The sequence below is a fragment of the Alosa sapidissima genome, chromosome 12, assembly GCF_018492685.1.
Source record: "Alosa sapidissima isolate fAloSap1 chromosome 12, fAloSap1.pri, whole genome shotgun sequence".
NCBI classification, from domain to species: domain Eukaryota; kingdom Metazoa; phylum Chordata; class Actinopteri; order Clupeiformes; family Clupeidae; genus Alosa; species Alosa sapidissima.
Genome location: NC_055968.1, coordinates 17,601,677 through 17,628,883, shown reverse-complemented (window position 1 = coordinate 17,628,883; position 27,207 = coordinate 17,601,677). Strand labels below are relative to the sequence as shown.

Here is a 27,207-nt window from a genome sequence, read left to right as displayed (position 1 = left end):
AACACTGTCTGTGCTGTTAGTCGGCATTCCACCAGCATACGTACAATTACAGCACCGTTCAATGTAGCCCTTGTTCTGAGCTATATGCGCGCATATATAACGCACATGCTCGCACACAACCTCAAGGGTCTTCCACACTCCAAAGTAGCAATAGTTCCTCGACAATTAGTTCAGACAGCAAGAATTTGCAGTCCTTTAATGAGTTGCTACATTTTACACTCATTATAAAAGAATAAGAATTCATAAAAATATTTTCTTTTTAATAATACACACTTAAAATACGGATTGCAGGTAGTAGTGGAAGGAAAAGGGGCGTCTTCAAGCAAGAGCCGAGAGATTGGCTGAGAGACAGAGAGACAGATAGAGAGAGATAAAAGAACACCATGTCAATCCATGTTGCACAAAAGCAGAGCTCCGAAGGAGGGGCAGAAAAAGCCAATGGTGTAAGTATGACTTAACAGCCAATCTCAGAGATAAGTGCAACTGTGTTTGTTTGTGTGCGTAAGTGTGAGTGGGTCAGAGTGTGTGTGAGTGTGTGTGTGTGTGTGTAGGAGGGGTGGGAGACTTCTTGTGTTCAATTGTGTGCTGTTGTAAGCCACTGACGGAAAACATGAACAAAAAAACAATGAAATCACGTTTGGCAAATTAAATTGGATCCCCAGAGGAGAAAAAAAAAGAGACAACAAAGAGAAAAAAAAAAAGACTAGATGTGGCACGAAAAAAAAAAAAAAAAATCCAAAAAACTCAAATGCAGTATGTTGATAGGCTAGCAAGCTAAACAGGTTCCATTTCCACTTGTGCGCGTCCTTTTTGTTTTCTAAACTTTTGCGTTTTTTTCTCCTTGTTTTGTTTCTTTTTCTTCCTTCCGACCCAGGCACCTTCACACAGTTCTCGCGTGTGACGCTGCAGCGTCAGTCTGGCTCGGTATGGGCGCAGGCATTCTTGAGATGCTGGTTTCACACCATGGGGGAGAGACAAAGCAGTATATGCTGTTCCGGACCGGAATTAAGACCCCCCCCCTCTGAAGTCTGAAGGAGGCGTAAGCGAGCGCAGTGGGGGTTGTTGGGTGTGGGGGCTGAGGACTGGGAGTGGGGTGCTGGTTTTACACCCGGGCATGATGTGTTCACTTCCTGTGGGCATGGAGATGTGTTCACTTCCTGGCAAAGCCAAAGGAATAAGACGTGGGGTGGTGGGGTGGGAGTGTGGGACTAGGACTGGGTGCATGTACAGCCATTTCAAGATGGCATAGAGATTAGAGATGATTCTGGGTATAGGTGGGATAAGGGGTGAGGGATGAAGTGGGATGGGTGCAGGGGGGAGCGGGAGGAGTAGGGGAGCGTCAGTCCAAAAACCCAGCAGTGGGGCCCGGCAGGGGCGTCAGTGGGAGCACCATCAGAGGTGCTGCTGCAGGAAGTGGAGCAGCATGATCTCGTAGTGCTCTCCTGACTCGGGGCAGCGGATGCTGTGCCTCTCGTTAGGATAGATCTGCAAGCACACGGCAAAGCCTGGTCAGAGTACTGTATGACGGGACAAGGAGTTCTACAATCAAGTCACTGGGTGATGTTGCTGGTGTCATTTTGAGTACAGCGTATACTATACGACTACACTGTTGATGGTGACCGTAATAAATTACTTTTCATATTTCAAAAATGTAGTTATCAAATAAATAAATACATAAATAAATAAATAAATAGAATTTCTGGTAGTCAGAAATGCATTTAGCAAGCTTAAGTCTTAAAACACAGAAATATGTTTAAATGTGGCCTGTGATCTTCTGGACCAGTGGAAGGAGTCTCACCTGCAGCTGATATGGCTTGCCAGCTCGGATTAGCTGAGACACCAGGAAGTTGGTGTGGAAAAAGTGCACATTCTCATCAAGGAATCCATGTAAAATGAGCAACCGATTTGGCCTGGGTGAGAAAGGAGAGCAGAAGAATTATTTCCACACTGACAACTAATGCCGGCTTTACACCATACGATTTTCGAGCGATTTTGGAATGAAATCATGGGAGTTTTACTGGAGTCGCGGTGCCAATCTTAGCGGTTTTAAGTCAGTTCGAGCTGGTCTTTTCCCAGTCTTGACGTTACAACAATATCAAGCATGACCGTGGCTCATGCAAATAGTGACGTGAACAATAATAAAAAAAAACAATAGTGACCTAACACCAAACAGGAAGGGGCAAAGTAGGCGACAGATGTAGCCTATATGATTATTGTGGGCCAAGCAGCGAAGGCACCCATTGTGTTTCATTCCGTCATGGAAGTCTATGACAGCCCATAGAACCATCTGGTAAAAAGTTGTAAAATTTGGCACAGTCCTATGATTAATTTCACCAAGTTTCAAGTCGGTACCTCGAGCACTCTAACGCCACCAACAGGCCAAAGTTGGACGTGCGTTCATGCAAGTAACTTTTGACCCGTTGGCCCGATTGTCAAATATGAGGTATCGTTGGAATCCTTGGACCAAGCCGAGTTCAACGCACCCTATGATTTTCCGCCATATTGGATTTAATCAAAAACACCTAAAAGTTTTCACAGGTCACAAAGTTTGTCCGATTGACACTAAACTTGACACACATAATCTTCAGTCCAAACCTCAGAAAAGTTATCCCTTTTTGTCTTCAAACCTAAAACCGTTCGCCCGTAACAGCCAATCAAATTTGGTGGCGAAGCCACCAAACAGGAAGTGAAGGGATATCTCAGCAAAGCTTTCACGTATCAAAACCAAACTCGGTACATGGGGTCAGGACCAAATAAGGAGGAGGCTCAATAAATATCATGACTTTTGACCTATAGGTGGCGCTATAATTAGCAAAATTACATTTTGGCCTGTAACGGGTGTTGTGTTTGGAATTAAAACTTACTAATGGTGATTGTTAATACTGTGGGAGGTCCTAAGTCCGACAGATGTGAATTTGAGACGTCAACGTATTTGATCCAGCCGCCATATTGGATTTAATCAAAAACACCTAAAAGTTTTCACAGGTCACAAAATTTGTCCGATTGACACCAATCTTGACACACATAATCTTCAGTCCAAGCCTCAAAAAAGTTCTCTTTTTGTCTTCAAACCTAAAACTGTTTGCCTGTAACAGCCAATCAAAATTGGCGGCGAAGCCACCAAACAGGAAGTGAAGGGATATCTCAGCAATGCTTTCACGTATCAAAATCAAACTTGTTACATGGGCTCAGGACCCAATTAGAAGGTGGCTCAAAAAATGTGGTAAATTTTGACCACTGTGTGGCGCTATAATCACAGGAAGTAGGCTCATACCTCAGCAATGCTTACACATATGGAAATCAAACTTGGTATATGGACTTGGGACCCAATCCTGAGGACACACAATACATTTGGTGATCTTCGACCACTAGAGGGGCGCTAGAGATACAGCAAATTAGCTCATATCTCAGTAACACCTTTACGTATCAAAACCAAATTTGGTATATGGACTCGGGACCCGATCCTGAGGACGCACAATACATTTGGTGTACTTTGACCACTAGGGGCACTATAATTAGGGAGACTTTATCGTATTGACACCAAACTTTGTATGTGGTCTTAGGAGTACATTTTGAAGACACACAATAAATTCGGTAACTTTTGAATCCAGTCCAGTGCAATCCAATCCAATCAAGTCCAATCCAATCCAATTTAACACAACACAGTCAAGTCTAGTCCAATCCAATCCAATCCCAACTCCTGCTCAACTGCTTATCTGTTTGGCCCCCTCATTGCTGCTTGCAGCTATATTTTGTTATTTTGTTTCTTATAAATTATTAGTCAGCTATTCCATGTGACAGAACAACTCTATATTGGCTAGGGATGTCACACATGAAACAATACTGCAGAAACACAAACATATGACTGGCATTAGTAGGCTATCGTTTGAGTTCCTGTTGATATAGTGCATGATGGGAAATAATTTAAAGGAATCTAGTTGGTCTTGTAAATAGTGACCCTGCAAGATCCCAAGTCGTTGCAAAATCAATCAGTCTGTGACTTAAACTCTATGACTTGTCTTTAGATGTGAGAGGGTCTGAGACTGTAGTCTTTCAAAAATATTTTCAAATCTTTACAAAGTCTTTTGGTGTAAGGATGACATAAATGAGCCTTATTTATGCAGAGTGGGTGCTCAGTGAATGCATGGCATGGATTGGGGGCGTTGTGTAATGTATGCAAAAACAATGGGACTCATGGAAATAGGTGTAGGTCACTGGTAAGAATGTGTGATCCATGAAGATACATGGACCGTCTAAACACGAACTACATTAAGTATATGAACCACACAATAGGATGAAGTGAATTATGTGCGGAGCAAATGTGTATGTGTGTGTGTGAGAGTGTGTGTGTGTGTGTGTGTGTGTGTGTGTGTGTGTGTGTGTGTTGCCCCAGGTGCTGCAACTCACTCGTTGGGCAGCTTATCCACGTGCAGGGCCACGGATCCGGCCTCGTAGCCCTGCTGGTTGTTCTCAGGCACATCCATGTAGCGCTCAGTGTAGCCTGTGTCATACGCCATCCACACAGTCACAGGTGCACCCGCTATCGCCACCTAGTAGAGAACAGTGGAATTGGCACCCTTCATTCAGCTCTAGAAAATGTTTGTTTGTTTATTTTGTTTTTCTTTATTTCTTGACAGCGCTAAAATGCTATACTGCCAAGCACACAGGCCATTAGTGAGGCTGCTTGAGGGAAAAGTCAATAGGTAGCATTAGATGGGAGCACGTCTATAGGCTTTGGGCTAACACAGAGACTGGTAGTGTGGGCTCCACTGACCTTGAAGACGTTGGGCCGGTGGATGAGACCCATGAGGGAGAGGAAGCCACCGTAGGACCAGCCGTGGATGGCCACGCGACTCATATCTAAAAACTTATACTTCTCCGCCACATACTCCAGGCCCTCCACCTGGTCCTCAATCTCCACTTGGCCCTGATGAGAAAGGAACACAGGAAAAGAGACACACACACACAATTAGTCCTTCAAGTAAATTACAATAAATCTTTCGGTCCATGTATCTTTAAAATCTTGTTACGTCTAGGGTCAACATAAACTAATCATAACATCTCCTTGTCTGCCCTTATCTTCTGATCAGGGGTCATGTTTCCAGGCCCCATTCCTGACCCGAGCCCCTACAGCCAGCAGTGCAACCTGACCCCAGACCAGCACTTCAGGCCTGGAGACATTCCATTCCATGGGGATTTGGAGTTACCCTATACTGCCCTTTGGTCTCACTCCGATAAAGGGGAAATTATTTTAGCCCAGTTAAGACGGAGAGCAAATGCACATAATCACTGCCAGTAATGAAGTACTTCACAAATGTGATCAATTTTACCACATACCCTTGGTGTCTGTGTGTGTGTTCACATTCTTATCATAAAGTTGAACTTGAAAGTGATACTGAAAGTAGTTTGCTAAACTTAATACTTCATTTGTCTAGATCACAATAGTCTGAGTCATTTTTTAGCATAGATCTTGACGTTTCAAAGAAGGCTCTCTCATACACCGGTCACCTGTTAGGGTTGGAAATGCTCCCAGTGCCACAGACTGAAACGCAGAAAGTGCCCTGCCAAGTGTTTTGGCAATGTTCTGACCACTAGTCAGGATAAGAGTGTCTGACCACTAGGGAATTCATCTGCACCCCAGTCACCAGGTAGACATTATGCAACCAGTAACGCAAAGGCCACTCACCATCTTGTTCTTCAGAGCTCCCTCAAACTTGAGGCCCCGTTGACACGACCCCCGGCCGTCTATGACCACCACTGCATAGCCTAGAGACGCCAGGGTGTTGAGACGGAGGTACTTCACACCCTTATAGGAGTTATTCACTAACTGCACCTGAAAGTGGAAGTACAGTGTCAGCACACACAGCCATTCCTTGTACTTTGATCTACAATGCAGGCCAAACCAGACCATGTACATGGTGCACAAATTAAACACAATACGAACAGTTCGAACACTGCAAAAGCTACAGTTAATTAATTATACAAAGCAGGTCATACCTGAGCACCACCTGCATTATATTTAACATTTAGTGGAGTCTGATATTTAGATGAGCCACATAAAAGAAAAGAATAACACAAAGACCACAAACCTGGGGTCCTCCATAGACAAACAGAATTGTGGGATGTTTCCGGCCAGGTATCAGATTGTGTGGCTTGTACAACATTCCATAAAGGTCAAACCCTGACTTTGCAGGGAAGTTAAAAATCTCTGGTGCAACATAATCCGCAGGGCAACCTGTAGGGGTGCAGAAAGGCCTTGTGATTTATGAGGAGAGACACTTATCTCTGACAAGTATCTAAGGGCAGTCAGATAAATATAACAAACACTTGTATTTACAAAACTTTAGTAAACAATGCTTTTCACCCCAGGCCAAAAAAGTGACAAGGCATTAAATGCCCTTTGTCTCATCACTGACATCCTTGTAAATTCATGAGAGAAAAAGGCAAGCAAGGGCAGAGATCCAGGTACTAGGCAGCTTGTGAACGAGTGCTCGGCTAACTCACTGGAGGCCTCCATCATGCTGGCCCAGAACTCTGGTTCCTTGTGTATGGGGTCACTCTCGGAGCCCATCAGCTTATAGACATGCACACAGGGAGGGGTGCTCACGTTACTGTAATGGCTGACAAACATGTCAAACGTCTGCGCAGAGAGAGAGAGAGAGAGAGAGAGAGAGAGAGAGAGAGAGAGAGAGAGAGAAGCAAAAAACACACCAGTGATTCATCTGTATAAGGAGCATTACTGTTTGAATGGTGTCAATGTTCCTTGATTGCATAAAGTATAAATACAAGTGTAAATGGTTTCCCAAAAACATGGGTGTGTGTGTCTTGGTGAGGCATGTTTGTGGTTACAGGAAGCATGATTATGCAGGTGGGTGTGTTTGAAACATAAGTGTTCAGTGTGTGTTTGTGTGTGTGTGTGTGTGTGTGTCTCCCTTGGACGCACGTGTGCACGTCCAGCACGTGCAGAGTGGACTCCAGTGCAGCACACTGACCTGACTGACGGAACAGCTGTGGGAGAAGCCGGGTTTGGTGATACGAAAGATCTCTCCTGGTGAGTCATAGCTCACCACATAGAGATGGTGCTCCAGGGGAGTGTCCTTGGTGCCCTGGAAATACACCAGCTTGGTTGCCTCATTCACCCAGATCTAGAGAAGGGGGTAGAGAGAAGGGGGTAGAGAGAGAGAGAGAGAGAGAGAGAGAGAGAGAGAGAGAGAGAGAGAGAGAGAGAGAGAGAGAGAGAGAGAGAGAGAGAAAGAAAGAAAGAAAGAAAGAAAGAAAGAAAAAAGGGCAGAGAGGAACAAATAAATGTAAAATGTGAAACAGCACCATTCCCACCACAGTTATTTTGGTGTGCGTCATTAGCCTTCAACCATTAAGCTGTTAGGTTACCTTGGATCCGTGCCTAGCTAAAACCTCCCACTCCCCACTGGTTAGTGTCACTTCTTCCTTGACCGAGCACTTGAAGTCATCTACAAAAACACAAAGAGAGAAACCTTACAGCAAGCAGCTACAACTCCATAAGCAAACTAGCCTGGGAACACCCAGACCTTCACAATTGTACAGGTTCATTGACTTACAACTTCTAGCAGGGGCGTAACTAGCAGTGAAATTAAACTTAAATTGGTACGTTAACACTTAGGGCAATTCCACGCAAAACGGTCACATCCACAACGCCAACACAATGCCACAGTATTTAGCTGCCGTTATGGACGTGACAGTTTTGCGTGGAATTGCCCCTTACCAAATCGTTTCAAAAGAGTACCAATGTTGTAAACCAAGGTTTTAAATGTAGTTGTTTACTCATTTCCAAAGAAATACACATCCATGCCAGATTAGCGTGTCCGTTGTATTTGCGTGATATGGGCTTCAATGACCTTGCAGACCTGCAGAGTAAATCCCAAATCTCCCAAAAGGTTGTATGACATAATTTCTTCTAGAAGATTCTATTTGTTTGAATGTCAGTGAACATTCATCATTATTTTACTGTTAATCACAAAATGTGAATGCTGTCCAATTACACTGAGGCATCTGTAGACACACTAAAAGGCTTTCCACATGGCATGCTTATTGGCCTCACCGTCGGAGTGGGCATAGTCCTTAGCCCACTGGTAGCTGCCCTGCTGCAGCTGGGTGGTGATCTTGTACAGATGACAAAAGCCTGTCTTGGACTCGTTGACCCAGAGGAAAGTGAACTCGTCATCACTCGTTTGGATGAAAGGGTAAAAGATGTCATGGACCTGTCAGGAGAGCAGAGGGCGAAGGGGGGGATAAAGTGGGTTAACAAGGGTTGTGACCTTGAGGTCCTAAGGAGTGAGTCAATAACCTCAATGTCAAGGCTGTGAGGTAAACCCATTGCTGACATGAGGTGTAAGTAGTAAAGCACACCACTAGATCACATAGGCTCTTAAAGACGGCACAATCTGTAGGGCAATTTATACTGAGCAGTCAAGAACCCACCCACTCTAAATCCAATAACCACACAGGATTTCTTAATGTTTCCGGTCCAATCCAGTACATCATGTCTAATCTACTGGACATGTGCTTTACAACTCTGTCGACTCAGTGATATAAGGAGCATTTATAGCCTCAATGTATTTTTCAACCATCATAACCTTATGATTCTAATGTCTTAGCCCAGCTCCTGAACCTTCCCCATCTTTGGTGACCTTATAAGTGAGTTGGCATAAAGCAGCCTGCTGTTTTTCTCCTGCCAACTCCCTTATAAGGTCACCAAAGATGGGGATCGCCTGTGATGGGAGAGGGAGACTTGGCATAAAGCAGCCTGCTGTTTTTCTCCTGCTAAGTCTCCCTCTCCCATCACAGGCGATTCCCATCTCTTCCTGTTCAGCTTTGAAGTCTACTACTGTTTGTTTGCTTCAGATCTCAGGCAAAGTTACATAAATTCCCTCTAATACTACTGTGACCTTAATCGTTGCCACCCTCTCTATGTACTACTCGACTTCTTGCTTTTGTTGTCATGGTTACTCTGACAGCACAGCATGGTTTCTAACTCCTGTGTGTCAGAAGACTGAAAGCCCGGCAGGTGATCTACAACACTGCTTCAAATTGGTGGGCTTGTGCTTGAGCTGACCCAACACAATAAAGTGTGTTCTTCCTAAAGGGAGGACAGAGAAATCCTGCAACAGAGCCATTTATAATCCCCCACAGGAGGGAAGAGTAGGGTTGAGATAAGGAGCCGCCGTGCTCACATTGATCCAGATGTCCGTTGTCTCTTCGTAGACAATGTAGGGGTGGACGCCCTCGGGCACGGCCTCGGCACGCTCTTTCCACTGGGATTGGTCGTCACTGACGGGGATGAAGAGGGCTGGCGGCAGTAGCACCATCTGCAGGTGCTGCTGACTGCGGTCCAGGAACACCGCCCACGCACTGGAAAGAGAGGAGGGTGGTGGTCAGACAAAGGAAACGGAGAACAGCTTTCATTCTAAAATGGCTCAACCATCTAACCAGTCAGATCTCCGTAGGGCAACACATTGCTAAGTGAAAAAATAACAATATATCAGCTTTCAACTACAAAGTGCACAAACTAAAATGAACTATACGAAACACTGCTACACACTAAGCTTAATGAGATCTTACTATTTGCCATCTTTGGTCCAGCCGGCTCGAGCGATGTATTCCACTTTGGGGAAAAGTGTTGAGAAGGGCAGAACTAGCTCTTTCTCCTGAGTGCTAATGATCTGTGGGAAACAGACAAATAGCTCAGTAAGATGGAGTTCACATCCAGCCTCTCGAGAGGAGATATGTACACCTGTGATCACACAGTGCCATGCAGCAGAGAACTAGGCTCTTCATAGGAGGTCGTCATATCAGGGTTTACAGACAAAGATCCAGGCAAAACAGGTACAGGCATAAACACAAGCTAAACCCTTAAACCCCTGGTTTCCTGTGCATAGACTAAGCCTTGTCCTTGACTAAAATAAAACTTCAATGAAAATCTCCATTGCAAAAAAGCTTGTAGTCTAGGACTAGGCCTAATGCTTGTAGAGGAAAACGCCGCTAGAGTTGGGAGAGGATGGGAAGAACCACTCACTCGGCCCAGGTGGTCAGTCCTGATCTCGGCCAGCTTGAGGGTGATCTGGGGGTTTTTACTACCTGAGGGAGCGGGAAACAGAATAAACATACGTTTATTAAGATCCTGAACGGAGCACAGCACTCGTTTGGTCACCGGTAGTGGTATCCATAAATAACTGCTGACTGAGTCTGGTTGGATGGGCTGGTGGCTGACCTGTACGCGGGTATCTATAGACGTCGGCCTTGCGCTCCTCCAGGGCGGGGGACGGCACGTGGATGATCTCCACCTCGGACTCGTCCACCTCTTCATACAGCAGCTGCAGGATCTTGCCTCCATCGGCATCTACAAGACGAGGAGGGAGGGAGAGATGTGAGCGGTGGGGTACATTCTTCCCCTACTAGATCATTTCGGAAAACATTGAGCTCCACCTGCTGGTAGACCAACAAGCAACACCACTTGCTGTGTCATGACCAAACTGTCACTATTTCTTGCATTCGCCAAAATAACAAACCAAAAACCTTGACCCACATTTATATAATGCTTTAATTTTCACTTCAATAGAGTTTAGTTCAATCATCTCAATTCATATTCATATTTTTCATTCACCTCCTATATTTATCTTGGAAAATTTGCTGTCAGAATTGCACTCTAGACTATTTTAAGCCTTTCCATTGGTCCGTAGATTAGAATGTTCACAATTCATTAGCACAGTGAGAACATATCAGACTATCCCTAATCACAGTGTTGAAGGATATGGGAATTCACAGTGTCATGAATAGTTCAGGAGAGTGTCCATGCAGAGTAGAGTTGATCACCCCATGTCTCCTTAACACATACCTTCTGTGGCAACTGGAGACCACCAGTATCCTGTGAAGCGGTCAAACTCCTCCTGGATCACAAATGTGGCCACGCCAGCAGACTTTGGATCCTCCTTGACATTATTCAGCCCTGTGATCAATGAGGTTGCTTTATTAAGGAAAAACATCTGAGCCAGAGCTGATGTAATACATGATGGGGGGTTGTTTGTGTCCATACACAACACAGGAATAGCTTGGCTGAGGATGAAGGAGTGGCCTGACTGATTGAACAGCATCACTGAAAATCTAATCCCAAACCTAAAAACTCATAGATCCCTTCAAACTAGATGCTACTGACTCAAATTTACAACGTCGCCATGCTTGTGCATTTGGAGTCAAAAACAAGTCTGACCATGTCCCAGGTAGCTTTAGATATTTCTCAAACGTTCAAGCAATACTTGTGTATGTGGCCCCTCATCCATTCAATTTCTCCAACAGACATCAGAGCACAGAGATCAAGCCTTTTCCTCTCTCTGGCCAATTACTGACCTTTATGGCAGAAGGTGAGTCGCCGCTCCTCGCTCGTTTCAACACTGGCCACCCACAGGTCACTGTTGTTGATGAAGGCCATGAAGGTGGGGTCCCCCGGACAGATTTTGGGGTCCATGCGGGTCCCTGAGCACTGGGTCTTGATTTCCACTGGCTTCATGGGGGAACCCTGCAGAGTATATCACAAACACTTTTCAACTAACCGGACTACCACATCATCTCATTGAGACTTTTGGCCTTGGTACTGAGGTACTCTGAGGACTGACAAGGTAATGCAAGAGTCAAAAGGAATATAGCTATCTAAATACACTGCTCAAAAGAATTAAAAGAACACTTTGAAAACACATCAGATCTCAATGTGAAAAAACATCATGCTGGATATCTATACTGATATGGACTGGGTAATGTGTTAGGAACGAAGGGATGCCACATCATTTTTTGGAAATGAAAATGATCAACCTACAGAGAGGGCTGAATTCAAAGACCCCCAAAAAATCAAAGTGAAAAAAATGATGCAGCAGGCTAGTCCATTTTGCCATAAATTTCATCTCACCAACTCAAAATGGTACTCAGTAGTTTGTATGGCCCTCACATGCTTGACGACATAGGGGGAAACTCCTAATGAGACAGTGGATGGTGTCCTGGGGATCTGCTCCCAGAAATGGGTACAGAACTGAAACTGATTCACAACCACCTCTGTTACATAACATGCCAGATCAACATCCCACAAGTGTGATTGACTTGATGCTATACTCCTATGAAACAGTGTTCCCTTAATTTTTTTGAGCAGTGTAGAATGATAACCATAATTGCCTTACAAATATCTTTTCTATAAGACATCAGCTGTGACTGACAACATAATTTTAACACAAAGAATGGTTTGTGTTATAGAATAGAGAAACACACACCTGCTGCACAGCTTCATCTCTCTGAACACCCTGAACAAAACATGGCCTCAAAATAGAAACAAACAAAATTGTTTGTGTGTAAGAAGACCCTAAGGAACTAAAGCAAAGCCAAGACAAAACACCATCTTGAAAACACTGTCTTGAAGGACGGTGGATGTATGTGCATGTGTGTTTTGTGTAGTGTATGTGGTGTGTGGTTTTGCAGGTCCAGGCCTGCTGTGCACTCACAATGAAACCGTTGTGTCCCCCGTCGCGACAGTAGAAAAGGCTGTTGTTGGCCTGGAACAGAAAGAGGCCGCTCTGCGCATGATAGTCGTATGAGGTGATGCCGAAGACCCCCAGTCGCTTCCTCTCCCTCAGCAGCTCCTCCTCCCGCGAGTATACGCCCTGGTGAGGAGTGGCCTGTAGGGGGCACCAAAGACACCCGCAGGGGCATTTTTACAAACAGTAACCATGGCAATGCATAAACCAGAGCTCCAAACTGTGATGCAATAAGCCACCATCATCAAGTGTCATCAAGTAGGAGTGAATTTAGTCTTACAGAAGCAGAAAGCAGTGTGACTAGTGAAACTGGTACACTTTGGTACACTGCTTAAGTGATTCCTGCATAACACAGAGGAAATGAGAGCTGATTTACAGTTGTTAAAATCCTTGACTAACAGGAAGTGCTAGCCCAACCTAATTTATGTGAGGCAGGCCCTTTAGCCATTAGTCATTTCCTGTTTTGGGTTGTTAACTGCAGCCAAAATGAGCCCAATTAAAAAAACGCTTAAATGCTAGAAATACCATCAAATTCATGCCTGATGAACTTAAACACTGCTTGGATAGGATAAGACTGATGCAGGTATAACCATCTGTAGAGTGTAGTTGCACCAATGCCAAAAGTGTGAAATGTTGGTCTTGAGTCCTTGTTAACACATAGAACCACCCACTGACTGAAGTGCTTTATACTACCAAAAACCAAGACCTATATGGTATTTTGTATTTTTTCTAATTCAGTCACCAACTGTTATGACAGTTGAGATTGAGGACAAATTCAGCAGCTACAGTATTTTTCCATGTTCATAACTGAGCATATATCAATGGGTATAGGGGTTATTTTTGCTAGGAGTAAACTGAAGTGTTTTAAATGCCACTTTTGCACATCTAGGATAGAGGCCCCACACATAAACACCCAAGGCACATAAATGAAAGAGCTCTGCTGCGTGGTTACGTCCATTTCAGTTACAGTGTGTTTGGCTGCCATGGGAGACGCGGTCCAGAGTCAGAGAAGGGCACATACCTGAAAGTGATCTAGCATCTGCTTCCAGGACAACACCAAGAGGGCTTCTTTTCTAATCTTCTTTGGAATTTCTGAGTATAGTAACGAGTTTTCCCTGCTTCCATAGGGCATTCCTAATGGAGAAAAAATAAAGATAGTCATTCGGAATGAAGATGAAGTCACACATTACAATGCAAAGACCATTAGCTGAACAATATCATGGCAAGTGTTTTGGCCGAGACATGCATCCTTAAAAAGGCACACTATGCAGGTTTAGGTATTTTTGGCGACTGTAGCGCTCCCTCTAGTCACAAAAATCTTGCATAGTGTAACTTTAAGTAATACTGTCAATTTTGAGTTATTGACATATTCTTATTCTGTGACAACTTAAGAAGGTGAGGTGAGGCGTTTCTTGTAGTTGTATGCATTTTTGAACATTATATCTAAAGAGGTTTGTTCCGCTTATCAGTATAAATGTAAGCACCTGTAAAATATGTTTATAGTGGTTATCACCACACTGTTTAATTTTTGTTACTACAATGACCATAATGCTTTATGTTTTTGCAATATGTTGATATGGAATTCGGTACAGACCAATCAGATTTGTTTGTTCTGTGTGTTTTTATTTGAATTTTATATCGTCCAATGATAATTTATAAATGTTTAATGCCCGCGAAATGGAGAGCTCTCTGAACATTCGAACACCTCAGGAGAGGAGCTGAGAGTTCAGTCCCAGTCAGAGTTCGGAGGAGCGAAGTCCCGTTTTTGATAGGCTACTCCATCAATGCCATTCTGGTGTGTAGTGCTATGCCCACTGCGATCTGTATCTGTATATCATGTTTTGTCAGAGGTCTCAGGATCACTGTTATTCTGTCCACTGCTGTGTTGCGGCAGTGTTGACATTTAGAAGCTCGCGTTTTTTGGGCTGTTGGCAAGCTAAGGCAGACGGCTAGCTAGGGGGCAGATAGCTGCTGCCGCCTTAGCTAATTCACCTCAGGGACTGGCCTGATACTTGTCGGGACTCGTTTTCTTCCTCCGGTGCTGGGCCCACCGGAGGTCGACAACCATCACGGACATCTCCTGCCGCTACACTGCTGACGTTGAGGATCCTTGTTTGAGGTCGCATCTCACTGCCACTAGCAGTCGCAGCCAGTGGTGGCTCTCTAGTGGGCCCAGCACCAGAGAACAGAATGCGCCCCTGCAGCGTTGGCTAGCGGCAGTGAGATCCTCGACGTCAGCAGTGTAGCGGCAGGAGATGTCCGTGATGGTTATCGACCTCCGGTGGGCCCAGCACCGGAGGAAGAAAACGAGTCCCGACAAGTATCAGGCCAGTCCCTGAGGTGAATTAGCTAAGGCGGCAGCAGCTATCTGCCCCCTAGCTAGCAGTCTGCCTTAGCTTGCCAACAGCCCAAAAAACGCAAGCTTCTAAATGTCAACACTGCCGCAAATTATACATATTATATATTGTGCAATTATAAGCATGAACCAGATGCGCTATGTGCTGACTCCATTTTGACTTCTGGTGGGACTCCAAAGTGCCTAACATATCTAACAAGGTTCTATTGAACCTCTCAGGCTGGGGATCCCCCTGAGGATGGTACGGGGACGTACGTGACTTCTTCACCCCCAACATGGTCAGCATCTCTTTCACCAACCGACTTTCAAAATCCCTACCCTGGTCGGAGTGAATACGGGCAGGCAGCCCATAATGAATGAAGTATTTTTCCCACAGAGTCTTCGCAACAGTGGCAGCTGTCTGGTCCCTGGTAGGAAAAGCTTGAGCATCTCTCGTAAAGTGGTCTGTAATGACCAACACATTACCAACATTCCGAGAGTCAGGCTCAATCGAAAGGAAGTCGATACATACCAGATCCATGGGCCCTGAACTCTGGATGTGAGAAAGAGGAGCAGCCCGCTGAGGCAACGTTTTCCGCTTGATGCAGCGCTCACACGTCTTACAGTATTTCTCTGCATCAGTCTTCATACGAGGCCAGTAAAACCGATCACGAACCAAGCTATATGACTTATCGAACCCCAAATGTCCAATATCATCATGCAGAGACTTAAAAACAAGCCTATGAAACTGCTTAGGCAATACCAACTGTCTCACGCGCTGGTCGGCCTGCTTTACGGTCCTATATAGTAGTCCGCCATCAATGGACAACTTTGGCCACTCCCTTTTCCAGATTTTCAAATCGGGGTGCCTCGTCTGAATGCTACGGACAGGTGTCTTTTGTCTTACAGCATGCCAAACCTCTCCTATAACAGGATCACCTTTCTGGGCTTCTTGAAGCTCACCAGAACTGAATGTGGGCAGCTCATCAGATGCTACGGCAGATACATGACAGTACGCCTTGGGAATGGCTGAGTCATGACTGCAAATCTGATCAGCCACACGTGGGAAAGAAGGGCAACCAGCTCTCTGCGTGGCCACGACCTGACAAATAGCTCGCACCCCAGGGGCTGGAATCTCTTGCCACTCATCATCAGGGGACAGACTGATGTGAGGGCGTCGCGACAGTGCATCAGCATCCGTATTCCTCCGCCCAGGCCTGTACTTCAAGCTGAAGTCGTAAGTGGACAATGCCGACAACCAGCGATGACCAGTGGCATCCAATTTGGCAGACTTAGTCATGTAAGTCAGAGGGTTGTTGTCCGTCCTGACTTCAAAGGCGGCCCCATAAAGGTAGTCATGCAGCCGATCCACTATAGCCCACTTCAAAGCTAAAAACTCCAGCTTGTGAGCTGGGTAATTCTTCTCTGAAGGGGAAAGACTGCGACTGATGAACGCCACAGGACGCAACCAGTCAACATGCTCCTGGTACAGAACACCCCCCAGACCGTCCAAGCTTGCATCCACATGCAAAACATACGGCTTTTGAGAGTCTGCAAACGCTAACACTGGTGCCTGAGTTAACCTTGACTTAAGCTCCTGAAACGCAGACTCACACTGGTCACCCCATCTGGGACCAAAGGGCTCAGAGGGCCGGAACGACGGTTTTGGATCGGCCGCCTGTGAACTAAAATTTTTCCTCTTGCCAGACGGACAGCCCTGCAACAGATCTGTTAGTGGACGGCACAAAGTTGAAAAACCCTTTACAAACCTGCGATAATAGCCGCAGAAACCCAAAAATGACCGGAGTTCAGTGATGGTCTGTGGTCGAGGCCAAGACACAACAGCTTCTATCTTGGAGATACTCGCACATCGTGGTCATGACACTAGTTGCAATATTCTCCTGAACAGAGGTGTCGCTGTTGTGAAAAGATTAACGCTAACTATGTTACACAGCAGAAGAAGCTGCATTAAGAAACACTAGTAGCAAAGAATGTAAACGGGCTCTGCTATTAGCTAGCCTCTGTGATGGTACTTCAGACTTTGGTTGCTACTATTCACAACTACCACCATCATTATCATCTAGTTTCCAAGGTGTGCGCACAGGTAGACAGATAGATAGATAGATAGATAGATAGATAGATAGATAGATACTTTAGTCATCCCGAGGGAAATTTTAATAATTTAAACAGTTTAGTTAGCTGGCTAGCTAGCTAGCAGCTGGCTGAGTTTGTGTAATTTCCTGAAGTGGAAAGAGATTTTGTTCAGGCCTTAATAGATATCCTTTGTTTGAAAATAAATCGTTTCTATTCTTTCCTCTTAATTCCATGTGTTGCAACTCTCGCTGGTAACTTTATTAACTTATCCAGCAAACTATTACAAATTCACGACTGTAACAAAACACTGCAACTCTCGCTTGCCCTCGAACTAGTCCATCTTCCTGTTTCCGCTTTGTCGCACTCGTCTGAAAAAAAATGAGTGGTGCGCTACCTCGCGCTACCTGGCTAAAATCCTGGCGCGCCAGCAAGATCTACGTCATTTTGACGTCACGGTGTCGCGCTACCGGTCGGGTGCGTCGAGTATGTAGAACGCCTTAGTTCTTGTGAACCACACTGTGCGATGCTTATCCACATCCTCCTGCGAAACACCGGTGTGCTTAATGGACTCAAAAACCTCTTTCATTACAGGGTGTATGGTCAGCGTGTTAAGAAACCCATCTCCGGCCTGTTCACGACAAGAATGGAACAGCTTCCTCACCAAGTAAGTATTCGTGCCCACCAAAATGGCTATCCCCCCTTTCGTCTGAGGGTCAGGACACACAAGAGCCAGAGCGTCCACTACTTGAGGCACACCAGTAACCGCTTCAGTGAAATCGAGCCTAAGAGTTAAACATCCATCATATGGGTATCGATGAGAGCTCAAACCCCATATTTCAAGATTTTCCACTGACTGCAGTGGCAGGTGCTTCAAATAGGTATTGTAAAAGCTATGATACAAGATGGTGACCTGAGAACCACTATCGAGCAGAGCTTTGGAATACACCCTCTATCTGCACGGGCACCTCAGCCGAGGGCCCCACTAACCCAGATGGCAGTTGTGATTGGCTGATTTGGATTGGAGGTGAACAATGAGCGGAACGTGTTTTGTGTGATGGAGCTCTGTACCGTTCCTTCACTGAGCTCCGGGGGAGTTTTCCTGCTGCCGTGTCCTTTTAAGTAGTTTCTGATTAACCAACCCAAGGCTCTCTTGCACTCTCGCTTGGTGTGGCCATCAACCCCACACTTATAGCAAAAGATGCCAGGCAAGGGAGAAAATGCAGCAGACTTTGGCTGGCTCGAGGAAACAACCCTCGGGGAAACAGCCGTTAAAGTACTCTGGCTCAAAGCATTTTGCGTGACTGGCGTAGTGCTAGGAGTGACTGGGGAAGCGGTTAAAAGTAGAGTCACTAGAGACGTCAACTCCTTAACATCTTTCCTCAAGCTATCCATCTCAGACGTCACCGGATTCAAAGACACTTGAGGGACAGCGACAGCAGCAGCCACAGGGACCCGGGAACAACACCAGTGGCAGTCACAGGAACCTTTGCACTCTCTCTCGCTCCTACCCAGTGCTCCTCCTCTCTCACTGCTCGCATCAGCTGAGAAAAGGAAGGTGGATCTCTCAAGTTGTACGTCACCCGCATGCGCAGGGCCACTACATCATTGGTGAGCGCACCTTTGAATAGTTGTTCAATGCGAGCATGATTCAAGTCCGCAGCCTCAATGCCTCCCCTCGAGAGCGCACGATGGAGAAGCTTGTCCAGGCGGTACAAGTAAGCTGAAAGTTTCTCTCCATCTTCCTGGAAAGCATGGCGAAATGAGGTCATAAGATCGACGCCACTCTCAGGGGACCCATAAGCAGTGTCAAGAGCAACTAAGTAATCAGTAGCAGTAGCAGACTGACTACTGACTTTTAAGAACCTGACTATGTCTGCAGCAGGCCCACGCAAACTCTCAACGATACGCTGCCGCTTGGCAGCATCACTGCACTGCCACTAAATGATCACCTGATTAGCCTGCTCCATCCAGACCTCATAGTCTTCCTCACCTGGGGGAACAGGTCGCAAACCAGAGAAAACTCAATTTCCTATAGCTAGGCACTTCAACAGATGCCTGGCTACAGCAGTCAACCAGCTTGCCTATAGCAGTGACTAAGTCAACACTAATGTCCGGTTTAGGAGGCTGAGGACCCAGAACAGCCGCCTGTACATCACCCATTGACTTACCCTCCTTTTGTAACGATGCCAACAACTTGGCTTCAAAATCATCCTCTTTAGGAACAGGACTAGCAGACAGCAAGCTACTCACCACATTAATGGCCCACAGACCTGCCTCACCTACAATTCCCACTTCAGGAGGGACAGAGCTCAGATCCAACTCAGCAGACGTCTCCACTAAAATGTACAGGTGCCTACCTGTCTTATCGCCACGGCGACTAAGTATGCGAGTCCGACCTAGAACCTTGACTGTACCAAGCACACGGTTAACCACGTCATCAGTAGCCTCCATTGGCAGTCGGCTAAGAATAACAGCATGAGACAAATCCACATTCTGCTCACGGCTCCACTCAACAGCCTGACTAAGGTCCATGTTAAGAGCTGCACAAGAAACAGCAATAACTAAAACAAGACAAACACCAAGTAAACACAGCTACCTACTCGCTTTGGTGAACAGGAAAATCCGAGCGGTGGTGGATCGTGAGTAACTTGAACCCACACTTACAGACACACACACACACACGTTCCCTCGTTCTCGTTTGGATCACCGGCGAGTTGGAGGGCCGTTCAGCGGTTGCTGTCCTGCCTGCAGCTCATAGAGCTGCCACTTGTGCACCACCGAGCTCCAACGGCCAGCGAAAAGGGGGGTTGGGGCCATCTTTATTTTAATAAGTATGGGGTCAATACTATATTAATGTGATTATTCTTGTGATTATATGGTATGTTGTTTGTAATGTATCGCTGACTGTTTGTTTCTTTCCACACTGGTGTCTGTTTAGCTTAAGCTAACATAGCATTATATGTTAATCTTTAACATTACCATTCCTTAACGTTCGGTTTTATCCTAACGTTACCCTTGAGTGAATTGTTCGCTCCCTGACATTTGTGGTTTTGGGTTGTCACGTCCACGACGTGGCTATTATCAAATAAATATTTAATTATTATATTTCTTTATATCCAGGGTGTATTGGCAATTCATTTAACTACATTCATTAGTCTGATTATTATTTTCACATTGTTATTTACATTCTGTAGAAGTGCATAATACACTAGACTAAGTGTAGTATTTTTACAGTGGAGGCACCGCGCTACTAAATTTGTATTTATAATTATTCATAATCATATTTACCATTTATAATCCTACTACACAGCTATACATTTATATTTATGGTATCAGGAATCTCAGCCAATTCACTATTCCACCGCTGAGAATTCAGGATCCTGTCGCGCCATTATTTAGTGTAACTAAGTTAAGCTTTACTGTGCTGAGTGACTAGCACTCGTTAAAAAGGGGTTACATAAATCTATAGAATTCTAAGACTTTGAAGCTCAATATCTCAGAACATAGATAGAACCTTATAATTTCAAGGGGACAAAGTGTATGTAATCGAGACCCAGCATCTCAGCTCTGGAAAGTAAGGAGCCGGGGCTCTGCTATCCGTCAGACTGAAGTTAGATAGAAGAAGAGAATTTCCATGATAAGCACTACTACAACTAAGTATGAATGCGTTCCAACTGACAGGTTGAACAAACTTCAATGCAGCATCCCTGCAGGAGATATTGACCGCTCTTAAACCCATCGAGTGGTGGAGTCTGACTATCCCCATGCAAAGTCAGAGATAGATATTCAGGTTAGGGTGACTGCACTTTGAAGAAGGCAATTATAGTTGCGCTGGTAAGTGCTTTGGTGACGTTTCATAATGCACGCACAATGGCCAATGCGTGACCAGAGTGTAAACACAGTCTTTGCGGTTAGAAAATTGTTTGCGTTTGACCAAAACACAATATTAGCGCAAATGCAATTAATCGTTCAGCCTTAGTCACAAGGCATCATATTTAACAGCAACTGACATACATTTCATTGATGCGAGTGGGCAGCTGTAGTCAAGTTGAAATTGAGGAATAAAGACAAGACCTCTGTGCGAGTGTGTGTCAGTAAAACTCAAACACAAAGGTGTTCACAGTTCACTTTTCTGAAAGAAGCTAAGCACAGTACCAGATAGAGCGAGTGGGCGTGGGATTAAAATTAAGCAGCTCCTCACAAAGCTCTGGAATCATCTGATAACTAATACAAATAGCCAGAAGTGGATTCAGAAAGTAAAAGTCCAACCATGTATTGGTTCTACCTGTGCACTTAACACAGGTGCTCTACCTGGCTGAAGAGTTGTGCTAATTAGAATCAGCTGGTGGAAGTGAATGGTTGCCACAGATATGAGGTAGGACTTTTACTTTCTGAAGCTGGACTTTTCCTACACTGCAAATGGCATTACACAGAAACTAAACACCAATGGTACTAACTACCCCCCACAGAAGTAGCAGTATGACTAGTATCACTAGATGGAAAACAGCATGAACAGCGAATATCAAAACAATATCCACCTTTCCAATCCAAGCATGTGTAAGAGCATGCAAGATGTTTTGCCGTTTTCAATACTATGATACTTTATTTTTCCAGGGAGCAAAAACACAGACATCCTGCCCAAACATTTGTAGAGTGCCGTGTAAAATTATGGTCATGTTGACATCTGTGTCACAATCACAATGGTAGTAGCAGCACTACAGGAAAAACACAACCCAATTCAAAGACATAATAGCCCCAGGTTACAGACAGCGCTGGTGAAGAGGAGCTGATTTCTCTCTTCTTTTGCGACTGCGTGTGGGGAGAGGACTCACCGAGGTAGTAAAGGCGGTGTGAGTGGGGGCCCGACTCGTCGTGTCTCAGCACAAACTGGAAGTCGTGCGGCGCCTTGTTGATGATCACCCCCGAGTACTTGCGGCTGTTGTGGATGATTTCGCGCAGGCCGTCCCACGAGTGCTTCTCCACAAAGAACTGGGAGGGCACGTCCTCCATCTCCACCACCTCCGTGCTGTCTGAGAGCTCGTCAGCCCCGCTCATCCTGACCGCTGCAATGCTGAAATGCACAAGGACACTGTCCGTTAGGTGCGGACCAGGGTTTAAAACACAGCAGCAATGGGCAAAAAAAAAAAGCCAGTCCCACTATGCCCTAAAACAGTAGTAACTGGGAAATGATGCTTTGTGGCTTATACTTTAGTAAAATGCAGAACTTTAACCCAAAACAAAAAGCAATGTGTTGATATTAAATGTCTGAATATTATTAGAAAAATGTGGAAACACATTATATACGGAAAGTAATATGCATGTTAGCTGTGAGGAGTATAAACATAGGCCATCATATCCACAGTGAGACCAGTGCTCCTTATGTATACATAAGGATATTAAGTCTTGCTGACAAATTCTTCCTCTTAACACTTGCTTGTTTTGTTTCATTTTAATACTTCCACCAGGGCACTGGCTGTGAAGGCTGTGTGTAGTCTGCCGCAGTCCGCGGTTTCTCTTGGCTTACCTTTTCCAACGACCTTCGGTTTCTTCTTCTTCTTCAAGTTTCACCCTCTTTACTCTATGCATCAACCGGCCAACAAGCCTCAACCAGATCTGGCAACCTGGTAAGACCACAAAAGAAATAGGTCATATTGAACACTTAAGCTAAAGCATCGCTGTAGATTTCTTTTCTAGTCTGTGCTTAATCTGACATTTAAACAATATGCAAAACATAAAACTAAACCCCAAAGGTTTAAAGCCAAAACTGCACACGAACACCACCCCTGAAGCAGAACAAACTGTTCCAAAATTGAAAAAGAACAACTTCTCAAAAGATATGAAAAACACGTATTCATCTCAATCTGAAAGTGAAACCAGCTCGTCCTGAGAGGCAACATAACCGCCCTTTTTTTTTTTTTTTTTTTAAACAGCAAGCAACTCATCCAAAACAACTGTGAGGCACTGATACCCGATAGATCAGGACGTCCATGATAGTCCTCTTGTTTCATTGAACTGAGTTGAGTCACAAAGCCAGAACTGAGAGACTCAGGAGAAGTTTTTCTCCCCAGGCCATCCGAACTCTGAACTCACACTATACTGACTTTGCACACATTCACTCCTCAGCACTCTCAAACATTTCCCAACTCTGAACTCACACTATACTGACTTTGCACTCATTCACTCCTCAGCACTCATGATGACCCCCCCCCCCCCACCCACACACACACACACACACACACACACACCTACATGACTTTTAGCACTTTTACATCCCTCTCCCTATGCTACAGACCTTTTATTTATTTTCTTATTTCATCACACGTCAAAACACAAACACACACAAACACACACACATATATCTGACTTTCTCCAACTTTTGCACATATTTATTATTTTGATTTCTCCTCCATCCATCTACCCATGTCCTTGATTGCCTAGCCTTTCTGCACCCCCACCCCCATCCCCAACACACACACACACACTTACATCATCACTGTCATCACCTCACATACATACAGCACACTGCTTGCTACAGTAAGCCTCCTCTACATACTTTCTGCACACTGCACCCCCCCCCCTACATACACAGCACATTGTCTTCAGGATCTTCTTCAACACACATCCTCTACATACTTACAGCTCACTGCCCCCACCTACCCACACACACAGTCACTGATCCACTCCCCTCCCGCCCACACACACATCTTCACTGTCATCACTCACATACATCATACATCATCATACATAGAGTTCTCTGCTTGCAATAGTAAGTCCCTTCACCATACTTACAGCACCCCCCCCCCCCCAATACACAGCACATTGTCTCATGAGGAAGCTTCTCCAACATACATATTGCACACTGCCCTCTCCCCACATACACAGCACACTATCCCACCTCCCTTGTCGTCCCCCCAACACACACACAAAGACCCCTGGCAGTTGGGTTAGCCCCTTGAGCCGTGGATCTGCCCAAGGTTTCTTCCTTGGTAAGGGAGTTTTTCCTTGGCGCTGTTGCTCTTGAGTGCTCCTTGTTGGTGCCCCCCCCCCAATCCTCCCCCACCTTCTTATGCAGCCCTTGCCACTTAATCTACTAAACCCCTCTTCTACTGCTCTTTTTACTACCCCCCCCCCCCCCATAAATGTACAAATACACCTGACACCAGACATAATTTCACTGCATTTCTTACATCCAGTAACTATATGCATGTGACAATATACTTCCTTGTATCCTTGTATCTGTGCAAAAGCTAACCTGCCCTCACATCTCTCAAACTGAGCCTGCATGACTTACAATCAGCCCTGGTCAAGATGCCTGCAATGGCTCCCTGCGAACATGCCATGGGCATGAGGAATGTGCTACATTTGCTCCACATTCAGACAGGGCTGCTCAATGTCACTGCCCTGATCACAAATCAGAACAAAGGAAAACTCATTACTGTTACAATAACTGGGTAATATAATCTCACATAGCAAACAGCAGGTTCAAAGACCAGTCCTCCTTTATTATAACCCTAGTCTAATGCATTAATGCACGTCTAACAACTGAAAGGAAGAATAGATCATTAATTAGTACCAATTGTATTGCCTTGTAGCATTAAGCTACTCGCTCATGGCATGGGATACTATAGTGTATGTGAAATGAGAAAGACAGTGAAACAGCAACGATGCCATCTCACTCTGGTGTAATCTATAAGGATTGTGTGTACTGTACTTGACTGTAATGACTTAAATTTACTACTGAAAACAATGAAAAAAAATTGGTTGCATAAACAATAACACTGACATTTTCTATTACCACGACATAAATTGGGATAAAAGCCATTACAGGGCAGTTATGATGAATGAGTATTTTCAATCGGCGGTACAATTTCGATTCAGAAGGCTTGGGTTGACGGGATAAAGGTTTGCCATTCCATGCACAAAACACAGCCGCCATGAACTGTGACAAATACTTAATAAGAAGAGTACCTTATGCAATCAGCGACCATATTTACGAACATATTGGTCTGATCAGCTATGCTGAACCTGTGTAACATGCCTTGCAACCCTTTGTAGGTAGGCTAGAGATACTCGACCGATGACAATAGACTGCTTTCTTTGGAGACGTTCTACAGAATAACACACCCTTGGAATTACACAATAAAAACATCTAAACACAACAACAATATCACAGATTCAACATTAATGAGAGCAGTCCAAGAGGAAGTTGGTTTAGCTCGGGAAAGCCCTTAGGAAGCATCAAAAGAGGAAGCAAACAGCTACAACGTTAACAGTCAACTGAGTCATTCCAGTGGTAAATAACTCGTAAATAACATGGCCGCTTTGGCATAACGACAATCACCACAACACAAATTTAAAAAAAATCTGAATGGACCAACACACGTTTATAATCAACAACAAATAGTAACAAAGGCAAGGCTGCTATACACATTGTAATGAACGTATGCTAGCTAAAATATTGCTACCCTGCTAACGGAGTATGTTCAATCATTGAAAGATTATCAGATAGCCTTGACGTTAAACAACGTCGGCAACTGGTTCAAAAACAAGATGACAATACAATTACAACTTCTTCATATGTATCCAAAGGTTATTTAAAAACGTTCAATTATCAAGATACGCTTAGCTCTATTGCTAGATAACGTCAACCAAGTTGACCAAGATGGGTGGCTAATGAAACCTAACGTTACCGCCCGCATTTAAATAACCAACGAGTTAATAATACGAATAGCACATAGTCAAGAAAACATATGTCAAACTATGTAAACAGTAAAACGTCATGTGTAGTAAGGTTGATGTCAAGATTTGAGTGGAAATAGTACAACTCAGCTAACCAACTCACAATCAAGCTCGTTAGCTACACAAGCTAATACTAGCCATATTTCCCCGACAAGTTGCCCTGACGTAAAATATATGTGACCTGCTTACTGACATGTTGGAAAACGTAACAGTTTATGCTAAAAAGGTCAGCTCTGAAAAATTGTCTGTACCTTACATGAGACAAGCCACAATGCGAAGCCCATTCATTTTAATGTAGCTAACTAGCTACTGAAGCTATATTGTGGGCCTCTGACGGAAAAGTGATGGCCCAACCCATTTATGTTAGCAAAGCAGTTGGTTTTCGGAATCAATGCTAGCCAACAAGCTAAGCTAGCCAGGCTAATTTATAGTCAAGAGTAAAAGCGAGCTAATTTAAGTACTTACCGTTTTAGCCTCAGATTATCTGTCTCAGAAAGTTTGTGAACCGTCACCAATATAAAACAAAGCTAATATTTTAGCCGGTTAAAACTATGTCCATGGCCTAGAAAGCAGTTGACAAGTCACTCAAACGATCTCGGCAAAAGCCACGGAAATCCTCCAACCTTTGATCCCGGAAGAAATCAACGTGCACGTTGATGTGGATACCCCCTATCTTTTACCAGAGGCCGTTTACGGAGAGCCGGATCACTCCCTATTAACTCCATTATACCTGCAATCTGCTGCAGTTCCGATAGGGGCGATCACGAATAAGTGCAAAAACAATGGGGGACTATGGAGCTAGACGGCTAAATATGTCTCTTTAACCTGATTGTCCTTGAAAAATCGAAGATTGGATTGTGGTTTCTGCAAGATCAATATGGATTATAGGTCAAAAGTTGAATGAACGAGTACTTACGTCCTTTCGATTTCTTACAGGTTGGGTCGTTGTTGCCCACAATTCACTAGCTTTCTGCTAATGAATGACGTCATTGACACATTTGAAAGGCTTTTTAAAACAAATAAGTGACTCAAAAATATAATACTCAGCGGTGTGTATTTTCTCTGCCCTCTCTTTCGCATGCAACATTCAAATTTCTGGCCAAACAATTATATCCCGAGAAAAGTGGATTTGAGGGGTACAGCTCCATAGCCCTCCATTCATTCTGCACTTATTCGTGAGCGCCCTCATGTGGAACCAGAATTGGAACTGCAACCAGTTCAGAAACCGGAAGCTTCCCGAGAGTGGCGGTTCTCCCCTTATTAGACATTCTCTGCTTTTACTATCTATGGATGCCCCTTTGATATCTATGGCAGGTGGCCAGTTTTGCAGTCATTAAACCTTAATGTGGCCACTAGTTCTTCCAATCCGACTCTTTCTACCGTGTAAAAGATGGTTTCTAACATTTCAACTGAAAAACCGCTAAATCCAAAAATTCAGTTTCAGTTTCACTGATGCTTTAAAGGGGGATTTCCAGCGGCATGTTAACAGAC

The 27,207-nt window shown here is 44.6% G+C and overlaps 1 protein-coding gene across 2 annotated transcripts; it reads right to left on the bottom strand.

Annotated features, from left to right (window-relative positions):
* Positions 1-165: 165 nt before the first annotated feature.
* Positions 166-26,399, bottom strand: dpp9 (dipeptidyl-peptidase 9). 2 transcript variants are annotated; one of them, XM_042056377.1, is made up of 21 exons: positions 26,182-26,399; positions 22,502-22,598; positions 21,810-22,048; positions 13,570-13,682; positions 12,516-12,689; positions 11,380-11,548; positions 10,871-10,981; positions 10,247-10,375; positions 10,052-10,113; positions 9,598-9,698; positions 9,210-9,387; positions 8,078-8,237; positions 7,390-7,469; positions 6,993-7,145; positions 6,505-6,640; positions 6,090-6,235; positions 5,687-5,833; positions 4,775-4,927; positions 4,408-4,550; positions 1,799-1,910; positions 166-1,485 (listed from the first exon to the last, which is right to left on the bottom strand). In XM_042056377.1, the coding sequence occupies exons 2-21, from the start codon at positions 22,561-22,563 to the stop codon at positions 1,393-1,395; spliced, it is 2,661 nt and encodes an 886-aa protein (XP_041912311.1). In that variant the 5' UTR covers positions 22,564-22,598; positions 26,182-26,399; the 3' UTR covers positions 166-1,392. The 2 variants fall into 2 exon arrangements, with proteins under 2 accessions (XP_041912311.1, XP_041912312.1); XM_042056378.1 differs by lacking the exon at positions 26,182-26,399 and adding an exon at positions 25,968-26,026.
* Positions 26,400-27,207: the final 808 nt, after the last annotated feature.

What these genes read in the sequence shown, in the direction of transcription:
- dpp9 (XM_042056377.1), bottom strand. Translation starts at nt 22,563, where the DNA reads ATGCATAGAGTAAAGAGGGTGAAACTTGAAGAAGAAGAAGAAACCGAA. An exon ending in GGACTATGCCCACTCCGACG is followed by an intron (nt 7,470 to 8,077) that starts GTGAGGCCAATA and finishes GTGTTTTTGTAG; the next exon opens with ATGACTTCAAGTGCTCGGTC. An exon ending in GCAAGCCATATCAGCTGCAG is followed by an intron (nt 1,486 to 1,798) that starts GTGAGACTCCTT and finishes GTGTGCTTGCAG; the next exon opens with ATCTATCCTAACGAGAGGCA.